This window comes from Colobus angolensis, unplaced genomic scaffold (assembly GCF_000951035.1).
Source record: "Colobus angolensis palliatus isolate OR3802 unplaced genomic scaffold, Cang.pa_1.0 Scaffold52, whole genome shotgun sequence".
Classification (NCBI taxonomy): domain Eukaryota; kingdom Metazoa; phylum Chordata; class Mammalia; order Primates; family Cercopithecidae; genus Colobus; species Colobus angolensis.
Window position 1 is genome coordinate 6,067,982 of NW_012118710.1, and position 22,289 is coordinate 6,090,270.

Consider the following 22,289-nt stretch of genomic DNA (forward strand, 5'->3'; position numbering starts at 1 on the left):
GACTTATGGTGTTGTCAGTTACCCTGGGCTTATATTGTGCATGCATTTTCATTGTATATGGATTTATAAACATTTTCTTTTTTTTTTTTTTTTTTGCTCTGTCACCAGACTGGAGTTCAGTGGCACGATCTCGGCTCGCTACAGCTTCTGCCTCCTGAGTTCAAGCAATTCTCATGCCTCAGCCTCCTGAGTTGCTGGGATTACAGGCAAGAGCCACCACACCAAGCTAATTTTTGTATTTTTAGTAGAGACAGGGTTTCACCATGTTGGTCAAGATGGTCTCAATCTCCTGACCTCGTGATCCCCCCGCCTCGGCCTTCCAATGTGCTGGGATTACAGGCGTGAGCCACTGCACCCTGCCTATACTGCTTTTAAAGTGAATACTTGTTCTTTGTCCAATTATGGACAGTTACCAGCATGCACGCACACACACACACACACACACACACACACACACACAAACAAATGAGTGAATCCAAGGAGTGACCCTAATTGCTAAGCTAAGGATTCCTATGGCAGAACAAAACAGCACTTTTATGGAACTTTAGATTTGCTGAGCAGAGGTAGGGCTCACCCCTCCTGAGTCAGGCTGTTCATGGCACTTTGATATTCATGAAGTGCCTTGTTATTAGCTCTGCTTTGGAAAACACCCTGAAACCCTGGTCTCTGGGTTGGGATTGGTTGCTTAGTGAAGGTCTGTCTAACAGCTAGCTCAGTTTGCCCACCAAAGATTAGATTACTGTTTTATTCCTTTGTGCCAATAACCTTATATTTTCTTGCATAGCAACAGTGTCTAAGAGTCAGAGAGAGATTTTTGGTTTCCCAGTTTGAATCATGAACATTTTTATCCATAGCCATTATCATGAAAAGCCTTGCAATGCCTTCAATGCTAACTTCTTCAAGTGCCATGCAAAGTGGGACAGCTGTGGTCAGAGGTTGCATGGCCCAAGGATTGAGTACCTGATCTTGATACAGAGAATCAATTGTCCCCAAGGAACATAGCTGGATCCAGGGGAGTTCAATCATGACTTACTTTTATTTCTTGAATTGGAAATCTGTTTTAGATACAGAAAATTCTTCAGTAACAGTACTTTTAGATTAGGTTGAGGGGATGGTAGTCAATTTTTAGAAATAGACTAATGTATAAGCTTTTTCCCATTTTGAGGAAGAAGGAAAATCACAATTTTGTCACGGGGATTGACCATAGGCACATTTTGGGCACAGTGAAACGTGCAGAAGCACCTCAGGTGTCACAGGCTCATTTGCTGCAATTCAACGAGTATTTGTTAAACATCAACCAAGTGACAGTAATTGCAATAGGCACCGAGAGAAATACAAAGGGAAAAAAGACACGATCCCCATCCTGGAAAGACCCTTGCATTTCCCTCACCATCTCCTTCTAGTCTGAAGTTGAAGTATGACAGTTTTAGTCTATAGATGTTACAAAAGATCTTAGTCTTCTAAAATTCATATACTGAAACTATCTCAGAAAGGAAAAGAGAATCATGGTTCATTCTCTCAACCACAAAACTAACAATTTTAACTTGATTGCATTAGATCTATAAGAGCCAATGAGAATTTCATAATAATAATAACTATAGTAGTACCTCATTAATTAAAATAATATCCCACATGCTATATTCACTAACAACAAAAATGATAACATTTCAAAATTGTTTTTTCCTTAAAAATGAAAAAATAAAAAACCTGTGTTAAGTGCATTCCATTTAGAAGATGCATACCATTATCCATTTGACTTAGAATTCCAGAGCCCTGAACTGTGGGCTATTTCTACTATAGGATTCTCAGGATTGGAAGGGACCTCAGAGGACATCTGGCCCACCCTCCTGCTCCCCATAATTAAAATACTTCAAAGAGGAGTTAATTCTCTTTTCTTTTTCCATATGTCCTAGCTTCTTGTCAGGGGTGCTGTTCTCACCTGACACTGAGGGTGACGAGTCAGAGAAGGAGTCAATTTGCAAAGATCCGATGGTGAGGGTCGCCAGGATGGCTTCTGTGTCTACCAAAGTCTGGCTGCTTAATGGCTTGGATGCGGGGGACAAGACAACACACATGGAGCATTGCTCTATGTTGGCCGCATGGAGGTCTGCAGAATAAAGTGCACATCCCTAATGAGAGGAAAACAGAGAGAGGAGGCACTTGTCTGATGGAGGGATGCTATATCATGGCTCATGGTAGTGGCTCTTTGTGAGTGATGTAATTTTTCAGCATTGAGCTCCAACGTTCACTGATTTGATTTTAAAACTTAGTTACCTCATATCTGATACATTTAACCTTATCAAACATTAATATTTTAGTGTGAATAAGTTTCATAGATTCTTTCCTGAAAGCAAGTTTGGATGAGACAGAGGAGAGTGGGGAGGGAGGAACATAAGTCCATGCCACTGACTCAGGTGGAAGAAGAGAGTAGGGTCAGGGTAACAGTGATGAGGAAAAAAATTCAGAGAAAAGAGAGGTTATGGATCTAGAGGCAAAACGTGCATCCTCACAATATTGCTAGTACAAACAACTGGCCCTACTTGTACTCTCTGGGTTAACTAGCAAGGTGGCAGTTGCTTCTTTCTTTGGTGGGAAAACAGAGATCGATCTGGTACTGTCTTCCAGTAGGTTGGAGTCCAATATAGTGGTAATTCCTAACACTAGCTGGATCAGATTTGTTCTTTTTTTTTCTGCCTTTCAATGGACTTAAGCAGGAGAGGTAGTACAGGGAACTTTACAGTGGCTTTTTTAAAAAGCAAATGCAATTTGCTTCTTGAGAGAATTATTTTTGAAATTTGAAAAATATTCCTTACATTAGATTGGTGCAAAAGTAACCATGGTTTTTGCCATTACTTTCAAATATGTTGCCAGCCTTATGAAAATGCTTTGGTGCATATCTCATGAAAATGAAATGCTTTGGTGCATTTCACAGTGCACATAAAGGACTCCTCAACCAGTGAAATGGTGGCATAGAGTGGGACATAGATATACGCACGTTCTGGGAAAATATAGTTGCAACCACAATACCACATAAGCAAAATCCCTCCTCTCCATACAGCTGTCAGGGACCATGTGGCATTATATGGTTCATATAAAATGTCTCCAGAAAAGATGAAAATGTTAGAGCACAAAGGCTGGCCAGTATTAGCTTAGGTGTAACCATTAAATTATAATCAGACTCAGAAATGCAGAGAAATTCTTATTTGTACAAAGACCATAAAACATGGTGATTCAAGCATTAACTTAAGAGCCACAACATCTGGATTTAAATCCTAATTTTGTTACTTACTTACTGGCTGTGCAATCTTGGTCAAGTTACTTACTCTTCCCATGCTTAAAGTTCAATAAATTTAACATCTACCCATAGGGTAGTTTTGAGATTAAATGAATTAATATAGGGAAAATATTTAGAACAGTTTCTGGCATCTGGCAAGCACTGTAGAACTGCAATATTATTATCATTATTAATTCTAGTCCCATTAATATTGAAATCCTTATAATTATTAACTATTCCTTATATGATACTTACAGGCAGAATGTATATCTGGGGAAAATTCTGGAGAAATCGCCATTCTCTCTGCAGATAGTCCAGAGACCCAACGAACACTATGTCCTTCAGCTCATTCCTGGTATAGTTGCTGGCTCTCAAGGGCATTACAAAGTTCCGAAGCCCTATCAGGGCTGAATGGGCATCTCCAAATACACATGCTACAATGTGGTTCCGAAACTTATGTTTTGACTTGCGAGTTCGTTCCTAAGGATAAGGATTCCAGAGTCTGGTCATTTTTATAAACAAGATGAGAATCCCTCCAAATGGACCGCCGCTCCTCCTCCCAATTCTTCTAGGTACATCCACAGCCCTAATTTCATAAGGTGAATAGAATTTTGCAAATTGTTTATAAAAAAAACAGAACTCATGCGTAAGTGGTGCAATTACACCTTTTACTTTTTTTGTGGAATTTCTTTTTTATTTCACTCTCTTTTTAGTTTTCTATTAGCTTAGAGTGTATCAACTAAAACTCAGATTAGCATCATTCTTCAGGGTGTGAAATCACTGGACCAAATGGAGAAAATATTTCTTGATTTTTATTACATATTTTTAGCCTTGTATGTGCCACAGTAAAATTCGGTGAAAACATAAGACAATCCAAATTAAATGCTAAATTATGTCTTTTAGTGTTATACAGCAAGCTGTATAACATATTGCAGTATTCAGTGGGTTTTCATTCATTAATTTGAACCATATGAATTTGCCTTTTTATGGGTCAAAAATGGTTGAACAGTGGCAATTTCATATGGTTCAGTTGAATACACTGAACTGTTTCTATAGACTCCTGCAGCAAGGAAATTCATCAAACAAAATGCATAAAAGAAAAAGAAATATTATAAAAATTTCATTTCCCCATCCTGTGTCCAAGTGTTCTCATTGTTCAAGTCCCACCTATGAGTGAGAACATGCGGTGTTTGATTTTCTGTCTTTGTGATAGTTTGCTCAGAATCATGGTTTCCAGCTTCATCCATGTCATGGGGTTGGGGGAGTGGTGAGGGATAGCATTAGGAGATATACCTAATGTAAATGAAGAGTTAATGGGTGCAGCACACCAACATGGCACATGTGTACATATGTAACCTGCACATTGTGCACATGTACCCTAGAACTTAAAGTATAATAAAAAAATTTCATTTGATCTCAAACATTTGAATATGTCTCATACTACTATCAGCATTGCCAATTGTTAACATTGTCCCTGTGTCTCTAAGTTGAAAACAAAACAATATGTAAGGAATATATTTAGGTTTCTCCCACAGTTACAGAGACCCATAAAAACAATAAATGTAACTTTTAAAGAATGATATTCCTGTGGGAAACTTATCTTAAGCCTGTGTGGGGTTTCTTTCAGGGTACGGCTAATGTCTCCTCTTAAGAGCACTGAGATGTGACAGAGAGAACCCTGGACTCGGAGTCAGAAGAGGTGATTTTGTATTCTGATTCTATTGTTAGCTGTATGACTGAGCAAATTACTTAACTTCTCTGGTTCTCAATTTCTTTGTGTATAAAATGGAAAAAAAAACAAAGAGTTAATTTTGTTGTAGGACATAATATATTGAAAGTGTTTATTTCTTAACTCACTAAAAGTTGTTCAATAACTATCAATCAAATTTAAAAGTTATTGAATTTCTATATTTTCAAAGGAGGACACTTAGAAGCTGGTACAGAGTAAGTTAAGTGTATTTAAATTTCAGCATGAGCATTTCCTACATTCCTAGACACACAAAGACTCAGAATACTTCAAATGGATATATCATTCTTCTTTATGCCAGTTCTTTGCTCGGTTAAATGGCAATCTTCTATGAAACAGGCATTGATGAAATTTAACAGGATAAACAAGTGGCATCTGACATTTCAACAATTAAAAGTTTACCAAATTAGCATATACTGGGAATACTGTACTGTACCCTCCTTCCAAGAGGGATCTCCCTGCTAGGGGAAATAAAGCTACTTGTCTGGAGAGCCTTCCTAGAGTGATATGAATCTTAACCAAATCTATTAAATAATTGTCTCTAGCTAATCCGATTAGTTTTAACTTGAATAATGAAGCCTCTAACGGTATTTAATGTAACATGTCTAAAGTCCAACAATTGCTCTTCTGAGTAGAACTAAACAATTAGAAACAAGATACATGGCAGATTGCATTAATGGGCACAGCTAGAGAGGCAATTTCTCCAAGAAACTGTGGCACAAAAGTGTCTCCTGATTAAGAAAGATGGTGGCTATTGGAGGAAGGGGAGGATGTCCTATTTGTTCAAAGTAACTTAAATTGATCATTTCTACTTGACCCTTTTGCAGATGAAACCAAGTTTAAAGGCTCCTCGAATTTTGCTATCCAGATATTTCTTTCCTAGGGGCATACATTTCAAATTTCTTAGCATTTTTAAAACTAGAAGGCACCCTAAAGTTAACAAAAGACTCAGTTGGTATTCTGAACTATATTCCATATCAAGTATCATAAGGGAAATATCAATCATGGCAACCTGTCTGCATTCTTAATAAATATGATCTAATAAAACTTCTGCTATTTCCATCCTTTGGTCTCAAATGTCTCAATCTGCAACCAACTTCCTAACCTTTCTAAAGATTTGCCTCCCACTGAAAATATGTTTGTCTTCCTGCTCAATGGCTGTTTATTTTGTATAGTTCAGAATAAGACATAATTGCTAAGATGGTGAGTTTCAGCAACCCTAATAGTCTTCCAGTTGGTATGACAGCTCTGACAGTTTTGTGTTTCTGATCAAATGATGGATCATGCTTTTACAAAAGTTGAAATATATTCTGTCAGGACATTGGCACTGAGCCACAAAGATGTGTATGTATGCATGTGTGCATTTATCAAAAAAGTGAACTAAACTACTTTTGGAAAGCAAGAAAATATATATAAGTATCAATTAGTCATATATAAAAATATATATAGGGTTCATACAGCATGCAAACAATCATTTTTATTAGTTAAATTTATCAGCTACTACTTGTAAGGTAAACCACTAAGATTATACTTGAATTTCCAACTCCAGAAAATTACAGTAGGTGGGCATCTAGAAAGCAGGTGCCAGACCCTGGGTTAGGATACAAGACTTTTTCCATCTTAGTTGCAGGTATTTCTGTGAGTTGAGTTAGTTTGTCTCTTTGAGAAGAGGGACAACGACATGACTGTAATATCTACAAAGACTCACCCTGGTTGTATAAAGTGTTTAGGAGGCATATTTGTGGCTAATGTGTTAAATCTAAGTAGAGCCAGCTTTAAGAAAAACCACTACAGAAAATCCAAATTTCAAAACCAATACATTAGAAAAATTCTTATTTACCTAAAAAAAAAAAAAAAAAAAAAAAAGACTGCAGAGTCCTTATAAACAGTAGGTTTCCCTGGTGCATTTAAATTAATTAGATTTACTAGGAAAACAGCAAAACCTCAGGAAAACATTATTCTGAATAACTGAGTCAGCTAAACTGTTAAAGGAGAGAGGAAATAGTTGAAGACATATAATTGTTTGAAATTCCAGCATATTACTCATGTAGGCTTTGTCAAATGCCTCATGTATTACTTTGTATATTATTCACATGGCTGGTGAGGGATATGGATTTTTTTTTTCTTTTTTTGACAAATTCATAGTTTACAAAGAGAAGTGACAGGTGCTTATGACTAACATAGGAACATCATTTACCCTAAGAAATGCTTTATCTTATTTGAGATTTGATGATGCAACCTACCAGAGTCACCTTGTCCAAAGAGGTTGGTTTGCACCAGTGAAACATCCCACTGCTATCAAGCTGGTCAGAATCTTGTTCTACATCATGTTGAAAAGTCCTAAATAGGAAGAATGGAGAGTTAGTTTGAGACTATTTGGAGTTCCTCTGTAAGAAAGCCGAGATGTAAAACTCATCAGAGCTTTGAGATCAAAGAGGAGAATAGCATAAGTAGAATGACCACAGGTCTGTAAGACTCTAGAATAAAGGCTTAGATGTGAAGAGCACAAAGAGCCCAGACTGTATCATAGCTGAAAACACACTTTGGGCAAAAGCCACATCGGGATTTTTTTTTTTTTTTTGCCTTAGATTATATGTACCTTGAAGATAGTTATTTCTGCTTTTAATTTTGATACTGTACGATACTGTTATTCATTGGTAGATATCATGAGCAGTGTTTTGGGCACCTGAATATAGAATTTACATAGCTGTGAGAGATTCAATCATGGGTAATATTTCTCTCCTTAGCATATTTTCCTCCTGTCTCCTTTCCATATATTTTTCCGAATGGGTCCCTGTTGAAACATTCTGATTTAGTAAATACTTTTTGCATTCTTTAAAGCTTTCATCACTGGTCTGCATTTGCCTAGACTTTGCTTTGATCTTGATCTAAGTCATGGCAATGCCATCCCCGTGGTCACCCCACACTGCAGTTAGACACAAGTTTGTTTCATAATATATTCAATCCATGACAGGGTTGGATGTTCTTTTGAAAAATCCCACTCTCATCCTAAGGAATGCATATTTGCTTGTGAGAGAATAAGAAAACCCTTGTCAAATTACAGAAAATCGAGGATTAGAAAGGCCTATATCAGCCAGGAAAATCTAGGCTTACACTGCAGAAACAACCTCAACATCCCCAGGGCCTAACACAACACAACTTACTTCTTCTCACCTACATTATATATTTTACTCAGGTGAAAAGATGTCTCTGCTCCACACAGCCAGCCAGAACCTGGGGGACAGAGGCTCTACCATCTTATGGCCTCAACATCTGGAACATGCATACTCCTCAGTCATCAGGCAGGGGAGGAAAAAGGAACTGGAGAACCAAGCCTAGGCCTCTAACTGCTTTGGCCCAGGGTGACTTGCTTCATTTCTCCTCACATCTCATTGGCCAGAATTAGTCACATGGCTCCTGCTGACTTTAAGAGGTCTGGAGAACATGGGAAGTAACTTAAATTGTTCAGTAAACATTTCTGTCTCTGCCAGAAACTTTAAAGACTACCCGCCCTTATTTTATGCATAAAAGTCAAAGAGCTAACAAAGTGCAAAACTGGCATTTGAATAGAGTGCTGAAGTTGAGGTTACCAACCTCACCATATCCAGCTGCTTTCCTTCCTGAGTATAGGGACAGGTAGGTGGGGCCATGTGACTAGCTCTGTCCAGTGAAATGTGAGAAGAGATGGGTCAGGCAGTGAGAAGCTCTCAGGTGAAGTTCTCAGGGTCTCTCCTAGCCTGGCTGCTCCAGTGGGCACCTTGAGCTGAGTGCCCTGGCCTGCTTGGCCTATGCTGGACATGTAATGTGAACAAGAAATAAACCTTTCTTGTGCTCAGCCACTGAGATTTCATAGCTGTTATCAGGGCATAAGTCCATCCCATTCTAACACCAATTCCTTTTGCAAAACACAGGTTCCATGGTATATTAGTAACTGGAGACATCCTAGAAGTAACCAGAGTTTGAGAGCAATGGCCCCTCTTTGACAGTCACTGATATGGTCTGGCTGTGTCCCCACCCAAATCTCATCTTGAACAGTAGTTCCCATAATCCCCATGTGTCAGGGGAGGGACCCAGTAGGAGGTAATTGAATCACGGGGATGGTTACCCTCATGCTGGTCTTATGATAGTGAGTGAGTTCTTAGAGATCTGATGGTTTTATAAGGGGCTTCTCCCAAAATTCACTTTGCACTTCCTCCTGCCACCATGTGAAAAAGGACTTCCTTGCTTCCCCTTCCGCCATGATGGTAAGTTTCTTGAGACCTCCCCAGCCATGCTAAATTGTGAGTCAACCAAAACTGTTTCCTTTATAAATTACTCAGTCTCAAATATTAGCAGTGTGACAGAATAACGTAGTCACAGTGCACTTTGGCCTGTGAAAGGTTCTGATAACAGCATATAAAAGGATTTCTGCAATATAGAAATCCTTTAAAAATTGTATAATCCAGTGTTTCACAACTTATCTGACCACAAAAGCTTTTACTATTTACTCACATGCTTACTTATTTTATTTATTTAAAAGTATCTGGTATTGTCTCCTAAAGTCTTTTGGCATATACTGTACTGTGTGTCACATTACAGATTCAGTCCTACTCATCTCAGATGTAACTGATAACAATGTTCTCCCATGCAATTTTACTCTACATCTTGGGAGAAATACAATCTATTCCCCTTCATGCTGCAGGGTTATGGGGTTTCCTTGTGAATTAATACAGTTTATTATTCAACGCCTAGCCCCCAAACTCAGACCTCAACATAATGACAAGCAATTTTGCTTTCCTCAAGCAGGCTAGATTCTAAATTGATATCTTACACCTTATTTTTTTTTTCAGACAAAAGAACTTACTCCAACTTAGACTGAAGTGTCAAACTTTAAAGTAATAGGACAGAGAGGACCTAGAAGGAGAAGCCAGGATAGGGGGAATGGGATACTAGAAACAGGTTTGGAAAGTCAGAGAGGATAATTCCTAACAAGAGTGGCCAAGGTCTTGATGCAATCCTTCATCTCCTCTTGCACTTAAGAACTACCTATAAACTTAGTGGGTTTAGTGAATTCTAATCATTTGCCTAGTTAGACGATGTAACATATAGGCTTCAAGGTCAGCTTGACCAAAATGGGTTACCCTGTTCATTCAAATTAACGTGTCTTTTGGCAATTTAAATACCTATAAGCCATGAGCTCCAACACCACTTTCCAAAAGCCCCACAGGCTGTCTTAATTGAACCAGACAGGACCCTGATGACAGCCTTATGACAAGCTTCTTAATGGGACTCACCAGCAAACACAGCTAATACCTGAGTCTGGTCTTGATTTTCATCAGGATTTGGAGAATTGATGAATGATATTATTCATCCATAGAACCTCTTTCTCTCTATGAGTCGCTTCCTAGACTCTCTCCCTAGGATTCCTCAGAACATGTGTTTACATATCATGACCAAGGTGGTAGTGATTGTCTTTCAGGGACTCTTTGAGAACAATTTGGAAATAGCTATGTTGCCTTTTAGGAGGTGATTCCCTGCTGTCTGCCCTCAGCACTCAAGTCTACAGCTGCTACTACTACTTTCCTTCTGGTCACTTTCTTCAGCTTTTCTCTACTTCCCCTCCTTCTCCACCCTCTCCACCTTCATGATAAATGAAGAGTCTTTGGTCTGGTAATTAAATGCCCTTTTGGCAAATTTAAGATGATCTTCTCCCAAGCACATTTTAACATGACTCAGAATAGGGAATCAATCACTGTACATTTTTATCATAATAAAAGTGTGATATATGTATACAAGCTGTCACAGGCAACATTTTTCTTCATTCTAATGTTATGAAAAACAGACATGCCTTAAAGGAAACACCTGTTGGAGACCGATATTTAAAAAATTCTGGAGGAAACCCACTTCATCATAAAGGCATCCATCTGGTGTCCTTGCCAAAGCAAAACCGAATGCAATTTACATCACCATCCCTTAACTGAAGCTCCCTTCTGCCATATGCTTTGCAAATGTCATGATCCTCACAGAAACATACTCTCCTAAAGAGACTAATAAATCATCTATGAGAATGTTCAGCACCAGCAGTCTTAGAACTTGGAAGCAAGGAATAGACCATAAAGGTTATGCTATAGGAGGAAAAGGTAGCCACGGGGTACCATTCAGGTCAAAAAAAGACCTGTCAAAGCCTGACCAAGGTCGAGGGGGCTTTGTATATAGGAGAGGCTGGCAAGAAATGTGGTGGGAGTTTTACCGGGTGGCCTTCAGCAGGATGTGTTTGGGATAATGGTGGGGTTGGTTCCCTTGGTCACATATCTTGCTTCTTACTGCCCAAGCAACAGTGTGTTGTATTTCTGCCTGGGAGCATCCAGGAAGCAATGGACCTTGAAATGTCTGAGTCCCATCTCCAGCTTTCAGCTTTGGAAGCTGCTGGATAAGAACAGTTTTTGCAGCCTGTCCACTTGTGGCTGTGTAGAGCAGCACGCAAATCAGCGTTCCTTTCTGATGACTGCTTTTCTTTGGATTGCTTTGATATGCATGAAGACTGTGTCTCATGAGCAGAATGTGTTGCCTCATGAACAGAACGTGTCACTTGAACATGTTCCAGCAGGGAAAGGCAGCTCTGTTTTCTGTGACCATTCTGAATAGAACTTATATTCTCTCATGTTCCTAGCAACTTATCCTGTATAAATCCTATCAGTTAAAGGAAAAAATAAATAAACCCTGTGCCTTTGGTTGCCAATGGTGGCACCTGATGAAAGACAGACCAAACCATGTAAGAAAACTTCTATTAAGAAGGTGGACTACGTTTCATTGTGCCAGGTCAGGAGGCATGGTTTCCAAGAATGTAAATTTGTTATCATTATTTTCTCCAACTTACGGATTTGACTCAGATGATTCTTGAAGGTGTTCTGCCAAAAAAAATGAGATCTTCCACTGTTCACAATATTTATTAGAAAGTTCAAAAAGCCTCTACAATTCCTTTTTTTTTCTTTTGTAGACCTCATTTTCGGCTATGTTAGGAAATCCTGGCTTATGACCATTCTACTTGAAATTTCCTTAAAACCCTACAGATGGCTTATAAATTCTTAAGAGAGAGTTTTCTGGCCTGGATGCAGAGTAATATATTTTTGGGGCAAGATTTGAGTTTTACAGAAATAACAACTTTCATGAAGTTCTAGCATAGAGAGAAGGAGGGAAGAGCATTTGTGTGTCCAGCAGTCTGAGTGGCTTTCTTGGTTCAATCTTTTGAAAACTCCATTGTGACTGTCTCTTGAATATAATAGTCAAGTTCTCGCCAAAATTCTAGAAAAAAATCCTATGTCTCAGGATGCGTTTGATGGTTCTGACATTTTTGTATATCAAAGGCTACATCTGCCCTCTCTCCAATGACTTTATATATAATATAGCAAGGTTATTCAGTTGACACCTGACTTGGAAATACTCATTTATTGTCAATTCTGATGACTTCTGCATGTTATGGGGGAAAAAATCACCTAAAATTGGGGAATGTAAGGACAGGTTATATAATCAGTGCTTCCCACCTGATCCTACTCACATACTCCCTCCCACACCTATACACATATTGTAGTCAAATATTAAAATCTGAGCCTAATCTTTATGGCCACATTATGATTTAATTTTTCTGGATTTCATCTCATTGCTGTTTATTCACTACGAGGCATTTTATTTTACCTTGGAGGGAAATTTAAGGTTAAAAAAATTGATAATTTTATATAGTTCATTTCCCCAGGAACCTGTGTATAAGCAAGCTGAAAAGAGATCCTGTGAGTGCCAAGAAACTTTCAGGACCAAGCAACTGGGGACATAATTCACCCTCCCTGTTAGAAAGGCCTCTGTGACTCCTTCCTTTCCTACAAGGAGTGAAATGGGCACCAGGCTCTGTGTCTTGCATCCGGCTTGGCCAGTTGATCCTTGCTGTTACTCCTTTACTGGGTAAAAATTTTAAAAAGAGCTGCCATGAAATCTCATGGGATGTGACATACATTGACAGCAGCCTGGTTACTTCCAAAGCATCAAGCCCCCTTGCTTGCCATCTGGGAAAACCTTAGGAAACCATTTGAGAAGAGGAAAATAAACCCACTGTCTACCAGCCATTCTGCTTTGCTTGGGTTTCCCAGGACATGGAGACTTTCAGGGCTAAAACTGGTCACTCTGTTGCCCAAATGGAGATACTTCTTTGTGCTAATTTGAAAAGCTCCCTGGGATGAAGAGGAGGAAAGAAGGAATAAAACACTTGAAATATCATGCCTAGAAAGCCTTCCACGTTGTGCAGAAAACTTTCTACACCTCTGTGTTTATTGATGAGTCCTGCTGATGTTTAATGGAAGAGCAGACAGAGAAGGCAGCTAGGTGGCCAATAGCCCTGAAATGTTTTAAGATAAACAGGTTCTGTATTCTTCAACCTCTCTCTGCTTCCTGGTCTCTCCTGATTCTTTGCATACACAGAGTCCTCATGAAGTCATTATTAAATTATAAACTTTAATAGTAGAGATAATAGGTATGATTTTAAAAACATCTGTAAATGGTATTTTTAAAAGGAGGTATATGAAAATTCAGGGTATCTTTCTATTCAGTATAATCTAATTTCAGTCTACGTAGGAGAATGTAAACTGTGTTCTAAGGTAAACCAGATCAGCTGTGAGCGGAGTGTTCTGTCTGCCTTTAAATGCTGCTTTACAGATGGACTCTATCAAACTCATGGCCTCTGTTTTCAATGTTTACAATCTAAAATCTCCACAAAGGCTTTTTTTTTTCTATCTTCTAGCTTAGAAGTTAGATCCAAGGTCAGAGTGGCCCCAGCCCAGGTGAGGCAAGACCAGGATAGAGTTTCTGTTAGATAAACCCTGAGCTCACATCTGAGCCGATATTTGAACTTCTCTCTGTTAAGCTTTGCTTTATTTCTGATGAGTAAAAACTGACAGCTTTTCCACAGAGCATTTTCTGTGAAAACACTTGTGTAGGCATCTCTGAGTATAAATTGTTACCAGACAAAAAGAGAAAGATAAAAAGACAATTTCCCTCTTTCTCACCCATTCTACAGATGAACCCTCATTTAAATCCCTTCACATTTCATGGATATTGCATTTGGGATTTTCTATAACATGAGGACAAATGAGACATGACCCAGAGCAGCAGGTTCCTTTAATAAAAGTCAGAGTCTGTGCCCTCGACAAGCCTCGGGCTCAGGGCAAGTCTCAACCCTCATAGGAGCCATTTCCTCAGCCAATTTTTTTCAGCATAAGGTTGTAGTTTCAGGTGTTCTTTCCCACACTCTCCAACACTTTCTAAATATCAACTTGTATAGTAAGTGTAGAGGTTGACCTAAATAAAAAATACTTCCCTCCCATAGACAGTTGTGGCATACAGTTTTCTTTGTGTATTGGACAATGAACTGAACAATGAAGTCAGTTACTCTGACACTTTCAATCCTAAAATGCATCACTGAAACAAATGCAAATTTCAGACACAAGACTGTATTTTTTTTCTTTTTTCCATTTTGGTGGGGTATGGAGATGGGGAGTAGGAGCATGAGATATCTGAAAACTACTTCCCTTTTCATTGTATTGATCTACTTCCCAAGGTTTTATGGGATTGAGTTCAGGTCAGGGTTCAACATGACATAAATGCTTTCTTTATGCAGTGGGTTGGGAGGCTTGGCCTGGAAAATTATTAACATTAATATCCCCCAAAAGGAATTAGGACTGGAAAAAAATAGCACCCATCAAAATGTTACTGGTGTGAGATGCCCATGTGTTTATGTGTGTAAGAGAGGGATACAGGGGGTAGGTATCAAACTCTGCAGAGGAAATTAAAATAATTGCAGGGTATGTGGATATTTTAATGTATTTTCTCTACAAATGGGAAGTTATTTGTGAAGTCTTCTTATCCATATTGCTTAGTTTCTCTGTGGCTGAAAGTTGAAATGGAGTCAACATAGTGTGCTGGTGATTATGGATTTTTGAAAACATTGGAAGGACCCAATGATGTGTTGAGGACCACAGACTTTAAAAATTTCCTCACATCTGGAAGCCATCACTGGAGGAAAGCCTGTGAATATAGGCATCCTGAGTGTTATAACATTTTACTTAGTACCAGCAACCTGTCAAGAAGCAATGGAGATAATGGAGATGGAGGCCATTTGGGATCACTCACGACATGGGAGTCCTCCCGGTCGGTCTGTGTGTTACACAGTGGCTATTTTTAAAAGGAGGCACGCCTTGATTAAAGATGAAAAGTTAAAATTAGGAGTCTCTTGTGGGAGGGAAAAGGTTATGGACAGTGTTCTTTAACAAGAAGATGTGATTAGTGTAGCTGTGACTAGGGATGAAAGGTAAACATCAGGGTTTTTCAGTGGACCATATAAGAAGTGCAGGATGAGACAGCCTCAGTAAGGCAGGGGCACTCATACTTAGATGTTTCCTATGCTTTAGTTTTTTAAATTAAAGGTGAATGACAATGGAAGGGGGTAAGAAGGAGGATATTCACCCTGCTCTGTTCACTTCTAATTTGAAATGAAGTTTCTGAAGGTCATTAAGTCCTCAGCTTTCCTGATGTGGGACTCTTGGTCACATCCATATTTGGATTCCTTGAATCTAAGACCTGTTGCACCAAGAAACTATCTAGATGTTTCACTTCTTATTCTAAAGCTCCAGAGGGAAATACTGGAAGTCATTTATTTCCTTGTAAATGTTTTTACTTAGTTGCAGCCATTTATTGGGGGAGAGAGAAAAACAGAGAGAGAGAGAGAGAGAGACAGAGAGAATGATTCTATAAATTTTATGGAAATTTCTCTACAATTTAAAAATCAACACCAAACATACACATACACACAGCTTTTGGCAATAAAATTCTGACTTATGTCTAATCAAAATGTCTGCACAATGGAACCACTGTGCATGCTGATAAGTGAGTTTTGACTCACACCCTTTTTGCTGTTGTCCCATAGCAAGAACAAAATCACCTCATGGTTCACCACTAGTTATAACTCATGAAAAAGCACATGCATTTCTCTCTTTACTGATCTTGTGGAGTAAATGGAAGATGCAAAATTGTGTACTGTTAAAGTTTTTTAGGTAAGCAACCTTGTGTTTTATAGACTAGAATAAACTGGCATCTGTATGAAACTATCTTAATACAAATATAAATAATATCTCACTTCCTGGTGATCAGTTTCTTGATTATTTTGCAAGAAAAAATGTTTTCCTATGATCTCTTTCTCTTTCATATCAAAAACTCCATTGAAATAAATTCCCAATCATGTCTCAGTGCTTTTTACTGTTTGAAAAAGAAAATAAACTGCATGTTCTCTGAAATTTTCCTCCAACCTCTTCTGTTTGATCATCTCAAAGGAGCAGACCTTCTTTCTCAGAGTTTCAGGGGTAAAAGTCCAACAGTAACCACACAAAATTTTAGATGTCTTAATGATTATCGCATTCTATTCTTTGATTCCTTTATCTGCTGTACTATTATTTTTTGTTTCCATAGAAAATTAAGCTTATATAATTGACTCAATTCCTCCTTAAAAGCATTATTTACCCCTACTTTTCCCAATTTTCCAACAACCTATTAATCTAAACTCAAAACATTTATTAGTAGTTTGGAATGAAAATTATTGCCTTTGTCAAATTATCATAAATCTAATCTTTATTGTTTCCAGACATCTGATGTGATACTGTTCATTTTAACTATGAAGAACAGAGTTGACAAATTTTATTTTGCAAAGGGCTAGATAATAAATATTTTCAGCTCTTTAGGTCAAGAGGCTAAATTGGTATCATGTAGCTACTTACATAACAAGAAAGAAAAAAAGTTTTAATAAATATTCATTGATGGTATTTAAAATATAATAGTTTAGTAATTTAAATTTCTTAAATTATAGGTCTCCTAATGAAAACAAAATAATTTTTAAGGAATTTTTAAAAATTGGCATTCATGTTAATATTCTCTATAATCAAAATTAATTGCAAATGCTCATATGTTAATGTTGACACCAACAAAATTTAACATATTTTATCTTTGAAAATGTCTTTTCACACAGATAGGTACTATCACATACCAATGGTGCTCCAAGAGCATAAGATTCTATAATAATTGAGCATATTTATTCCTTAGAAGTCATTTATAGAATTTTATTAGATTCTTCTTTTGATATTTGCCTTTTAGCATGTCATTATACTGCAGATTAATCACTTGCAATGAAAGTTTAGGTAGAATCTTCTCAATTGCATTGTTAAGTAAACTTTGAAATATAGAATTTTTTTAGCACTTGCATCAAGGTCTAAAATGACAATGCTGAAATTGAGATCAGAAAATATATCTACAGAGATTTGTGTGGAAATATTAATATCATTTTTTATTTTAACTTTTGACAGCATGGGAAGTATACAAAGAAGCATGATATTAGTTGTGATTCAAAGATTGATGATTGTCATTGTAATTATGATAGAATAAGTTTCACGTATTAGCTTTGCTTTGACTTTCAATTTTAAATTTGTTAATCAAGATGATGAAACCTGCAGTGAATAATAAGCTTTGAAATCATTTAGTGTTCTGAAATAGTGGTTGACAGCACAGTTCTTCTTATTCAGAAACATTTTAATCTTGATCCATGTTTAAAAAATAACACAAAAGGCCAGGTACAGTGGCTCATGCTTGCAATCCCAGCACTTTGGGAGGCCAAGGCAGGCAGATCACTTAAGGCCAGGCGTTTGAGACCAGCCTGGCCAACATGGTGAAACCCCACCTCTACTAAAAATATAAAAATCATCTGGGTGTGGTGGTTAGTGCCTGTAGTCCCAGCTACTTGGAAGTCTGAGGCAGAAGACTCACTTGAACCGGGGCAGTGGGGAGGGCAGAGGTTGCAGTAAGCTGAGATTGTGCCACTGCACTCCAGCCTGGGTGACAGAGAGAGACTCTGTTTCAAAAAAAAAAAAAAAAAAAACCCACACAAAACTTAACTATTGTTAAGTTCTTAAACTGATGTGTGGTAGGGTAAGTCAGGATATTCAGCTTTTATTTCTTACAAAACTTTATGGAACTAACAATGGCAAAGTTTATGAGAGCTAATGAAGTTCACCATTGACACTTCTGGTTCAATAACTCATGATAAATTCATATATTTTTCACAAAATACTTTCTGATGGATAACACAATAAGGATTATAGTCTTCATGCATTTTATATTTTGCGAACTTTGTAAATTTGTCTAACTAGGACTGTTTCTGGTCCACATGTATTTTTGTATCAGGTGTATTACATCTTAGCAGATTCTGCTTCAGATTATGCTGAATTAATATTTTCTCAACTTCTTTGAATATATTTTCACAGGTAGCTGTGCAATGTAAACTATTCACATAGGCCATTTAGGCACTTCAAACTCTGCACTGACTCCTTGAATAAACAATAACTAAACTGTATCAGTAATGTATGTTAATGTATTAAAAGCTGAGGGAAACCACTCACAACTATTTTCCTTATTTTTAAGTGATATTGGTATTGCTTCTGATGTCTTCAATTCTTCTAGCAATGATTTTTGCTGAAAGGTTAATAGTACTAGGCAGTTTTATTTTGTCTGGATACATTTTTTGGTCTTCTGCAATCAAACACAATTTAATTGACTTGCCATCAGTAAATGACTTCTCTTTCTTGGTTAACAAGTGAGTCACTCAGAAACAAACTCTGGTTGCAAATTCTGCTGTGCTAAGATGTTCTTTTAAAATTTTATAATTTTTCTAACCATGGCTTCACCATGAATTGGGAATATTGTGTTAAGTGCCAAGTTTGATAATATCAGCATATATTGTATTCTTTTACCACAGTTATACTTTCATCGCAAATGAAACACAATGCTTTTGTATGGCAAATCATATAAAAACAGGTAGCGAAGTGGATTTTGACTTCTAATCTAGAAAGCAGACTGACACCATTTTAAAATAGCATTTGCATAGACCAAAGATATCACAAATACTCAGTGGCATTTGTTAATGGAAAATTTTTTTGTGAATTATCTATATTTCTAACATTTTTGGATTTTTGGCTTGCAGACTAAAAGTGTCAAGTTAGAGATGAAGAAACGCATTGCTGCAAAGAGACAGTCTTAAATCATCTTGAGAGACCTTTACACATTTAATAATAAGATGAAAAATAACTATAAAAAGTAACTACAAGGGACATTCTTCCAGAATGGCAGAGTTAAGGCCTTTGAATATTCACTAATCTACACAAGCAATGAGAATATTGACAAAAAACTTATCAAAATCAACATCTTCAGAGTTCTGGAAATAAACCAGAGACTTGAAGCAATATGAGGAGTATTTGTTTAAGAAAAATCGTGAGATCTTGGTAAGAACAATAAATTTCATGGTATTTTTGAGAAGTGCTATTCCCATTCTGCTCTCTTTAGTTCAACAGTAGCCTTCAAGATCAGAAGCCTTACAATAACAGTAGCTCTGAAAACCAGCAGTCTAGCAGCCACCAGAGAGAAAATAATAGATCTGAAGCTGTTAAATATGCTTATTCACAGAATATGTTACTATTTGAGCTTTCTAGCAGTTCCCTGGAAATGCCCACTTACAGGGCTTATCTTTATTTGGCCTGGGAGCTTCCTCAGTGGAATTTTTTCCTGAGGCATTTAAAAAAAATAATCAGCAGTAATTTTTTAAAATTGCAAGTATCTGAGTTATAGTTAACAATGTGGCCAAAAAAAGACTCATAAAAATCTTCAAAAGAAAAAGCTGGAGAATTAGAAGTCTATAGAGAGGGCCAGGTATGGTGGCTCATGCCTGTAATCCCAGCACATTGGGAAGCTGAGACAGGTGGATCACCAGAGGCCAGGAGTCCAAGACTAACCTGGGCAACATGGCGAAACCTCATCTCCACAAAAAAAAAAAAAAAAAAAAAAAAAGTAGCTAAGCATGGTGGCTCACATCTGTAATAACAGCTACTCGAGAGGCTGAGTCAGGAGAATTGCCTGATCCCAGGAGGTGGAGGTTGCAGTGAGCTGAGATTGTGCCACTGCACTCTGTCCTGGGTGAGAAAGCAAGACTCTGTCTCAAACAAAACAAAAGAAAATAACAGACTTCTTATAGAGGGTATTAAAAGGTTTTGAAACATTCACCGTAGGAAACTAAATAAAAATAAAATCATGTGCATGTTTGCAGAGTTGTAAATACACCTAGGGAAAAAAACCTGAGATATTCCTAATCTCTTCTGGCTGATATTGAGACTGCACAAACCAAAAATGAAGGCTAAGGCAAAGATGTAAACTGCTAAAATGTCAAAGGAATTACCTCAACATGTACACAGAATCCCTTGGCAAATATAAGAAGACTTGTCAGTTGAAGGCATTTAAGGAAATCTCAGTGCAATCATTAGCTGACCATAAAGCTAAGTGAGTAGAGATTTAAGTGTCAATATACAATAAAGCCTAGCAAAATAGTTTTTAGAGTTGTCATATAATATTATTTAAAATACCTGGCTTTCAACAAAAAATTATGAGACACAAAGACAGAGGAAGTATGGGCCATACCTGGCAGGTGGGGTGGGTGGTGGGAACACCAATAGATAGATTACAAGAAAATAAACAAATGGAAATTCTGGAGGTAAAAAGTACAATAACTGAAAAGAAAATTTTAGTGGAGGAGCTCAACAGCAGATGTGAGTTGACAGAAGGAATAAATGAGCTTAAATATAAGTCAATGGAGATAATGCAGTCAGAAAAATAGAAACAAAAACCTATTGAAGAAATATACACAGAAATTTGACAAAACTGTGGGACATCATCAAGTGTATCAACATACACAAAATGGGAGTTCCAGAAATAGGGGAGAGAGAGAAAGAAGAAAGAATCCTTAGATAATGGACATGAATTTTACATATTTAATGGAAACATTAACTTACATATATAAGCAGCTAAAGGAAGTTTAGGTAAAGTAATCGCAAAGATATTCACACCTGGGTATATCATAATCAAATTGTTCAGAGCCAAGGGCAAATAGGAATCTTGAAAGCAGCAAGCAAAAAGCAACTCAGCATCTACAAGAGATCCTTAATAAGATTAACAGCTAATTTCTCATCAGAAACCATGAAAGCCAGAAGGCAGTGGAAAAGCATATATAAAGTTCTCAAAAAAAAGACATATCAGTTAAGAATTCTATATCCAACAAAGTATTATTCAAAAACGATGAAGAAATGGAGACATTTTCAGATAAAGAAAAATGGCCAGAATTGTTGTTTGCAAACTTTTGTTATGAACAATACTAAAGAGTATTACAATTCCTTCAGGCTGAAGTGAAAGGATGACAAACATTAACTTGCATCCACATTAAGAAATAAAGAGTATCAGTAAAAGTAATTACATAGGTAAATAGGAAAGATAGTATTATCTCTCTATGCATCCGTCCATTCATCCATCCATTCTTCCATCCATCCATCCATCCTTTTGTATTATCTTGTCTGACTTAAAATACAAGTTTGCAAAGCAATTATAGGATTGTGTTGATGAACCTATAATATTATCAAGATGTAATTTGTATGATAATCATAGCACAAAGGTGAGGCAAAGAATTAGAGCTACATAGAAGTAAAATAGTTGTGTACTAGTGAAAATAAAATGGTATTAATATCAACTATGTGGCTATAAGTTGCTAATTGTAATCTCCAAGGCAACCACTAATAAAACAAAAATATTCTAAAAGAAATCACAAGAGAATTAAAATGGTACAATAGAAAATATCTATTTAACAAAAAAATAAGGCAGTAATGGTAGAATAGATTAAAAACAGACGAGACATATATAAAAAATGCCAAAATGGCAGACTTAAATGCTTCATTATTCATAATCAATTTAGGTGTAAATAGATTACACTAATAAAAAGGCACAGGTTGTAATAATATTCATAAAATATATATTTCATTTACAAGAGAAAGAATTTAGAGTCAAAGCACAAATAGGTTGAAAGTAAAAGGATGGCAAATAATGGCATGAAAATAATAATTAAAGGAGAACTGTAGTGGTCATACTAATAGTAAACACAACAAACATCAAGAAAAAAGGTACTAAATATAAGTGTTAACATGATTTATCTTTCTTCATTATTTTATTTTAATCTGTCCAAATATTTATTTATTTATTTATTTTTTTTCTTTTATATTTTTATTCATTTTAAATGTATAGAACTTTAATTTTTATGACATTTAGTTTTTCGAGTTCTCCTTTATCAGTTTTTCTTTTTTTTTGTTTGAGACCGACTTTCTCATTGTCTCTGATCAA

At 36.9% G+C, this 22,289-nt stretch overlaps 1 protein-coding gene across 1 annotated transcript in view; it reads right to left on the minus strand.

Moving 5' to 3' along the window:
• Positions 1–22,289, minus strand: part of KCNU1 (potassium channel, subfamily U, member 1) — a 159,551-nt gene that overhangs the window by 23,318 nt on the left and 113,944 nt on the right. Inside the window, exons 20-22 of the mRNA XM_011960720.1 lie at positions 7,265–7,361; positions 3,530–3,754; positions 1,940–2,129 (exon numbers count right to left, since the gene is read on the minus strand). Of these exons, the coding sequence (XP_011816110.1) occupies positions 1,940–2,129; positions 3,530–3,754; positions 7,265–7,361 (512 nt within the window). The remainder of the gene's footprint in view (positions 1–1,939; positions 2,130–3,529; positions 3,755–7,264; positions 7,362–22,289) is intronic.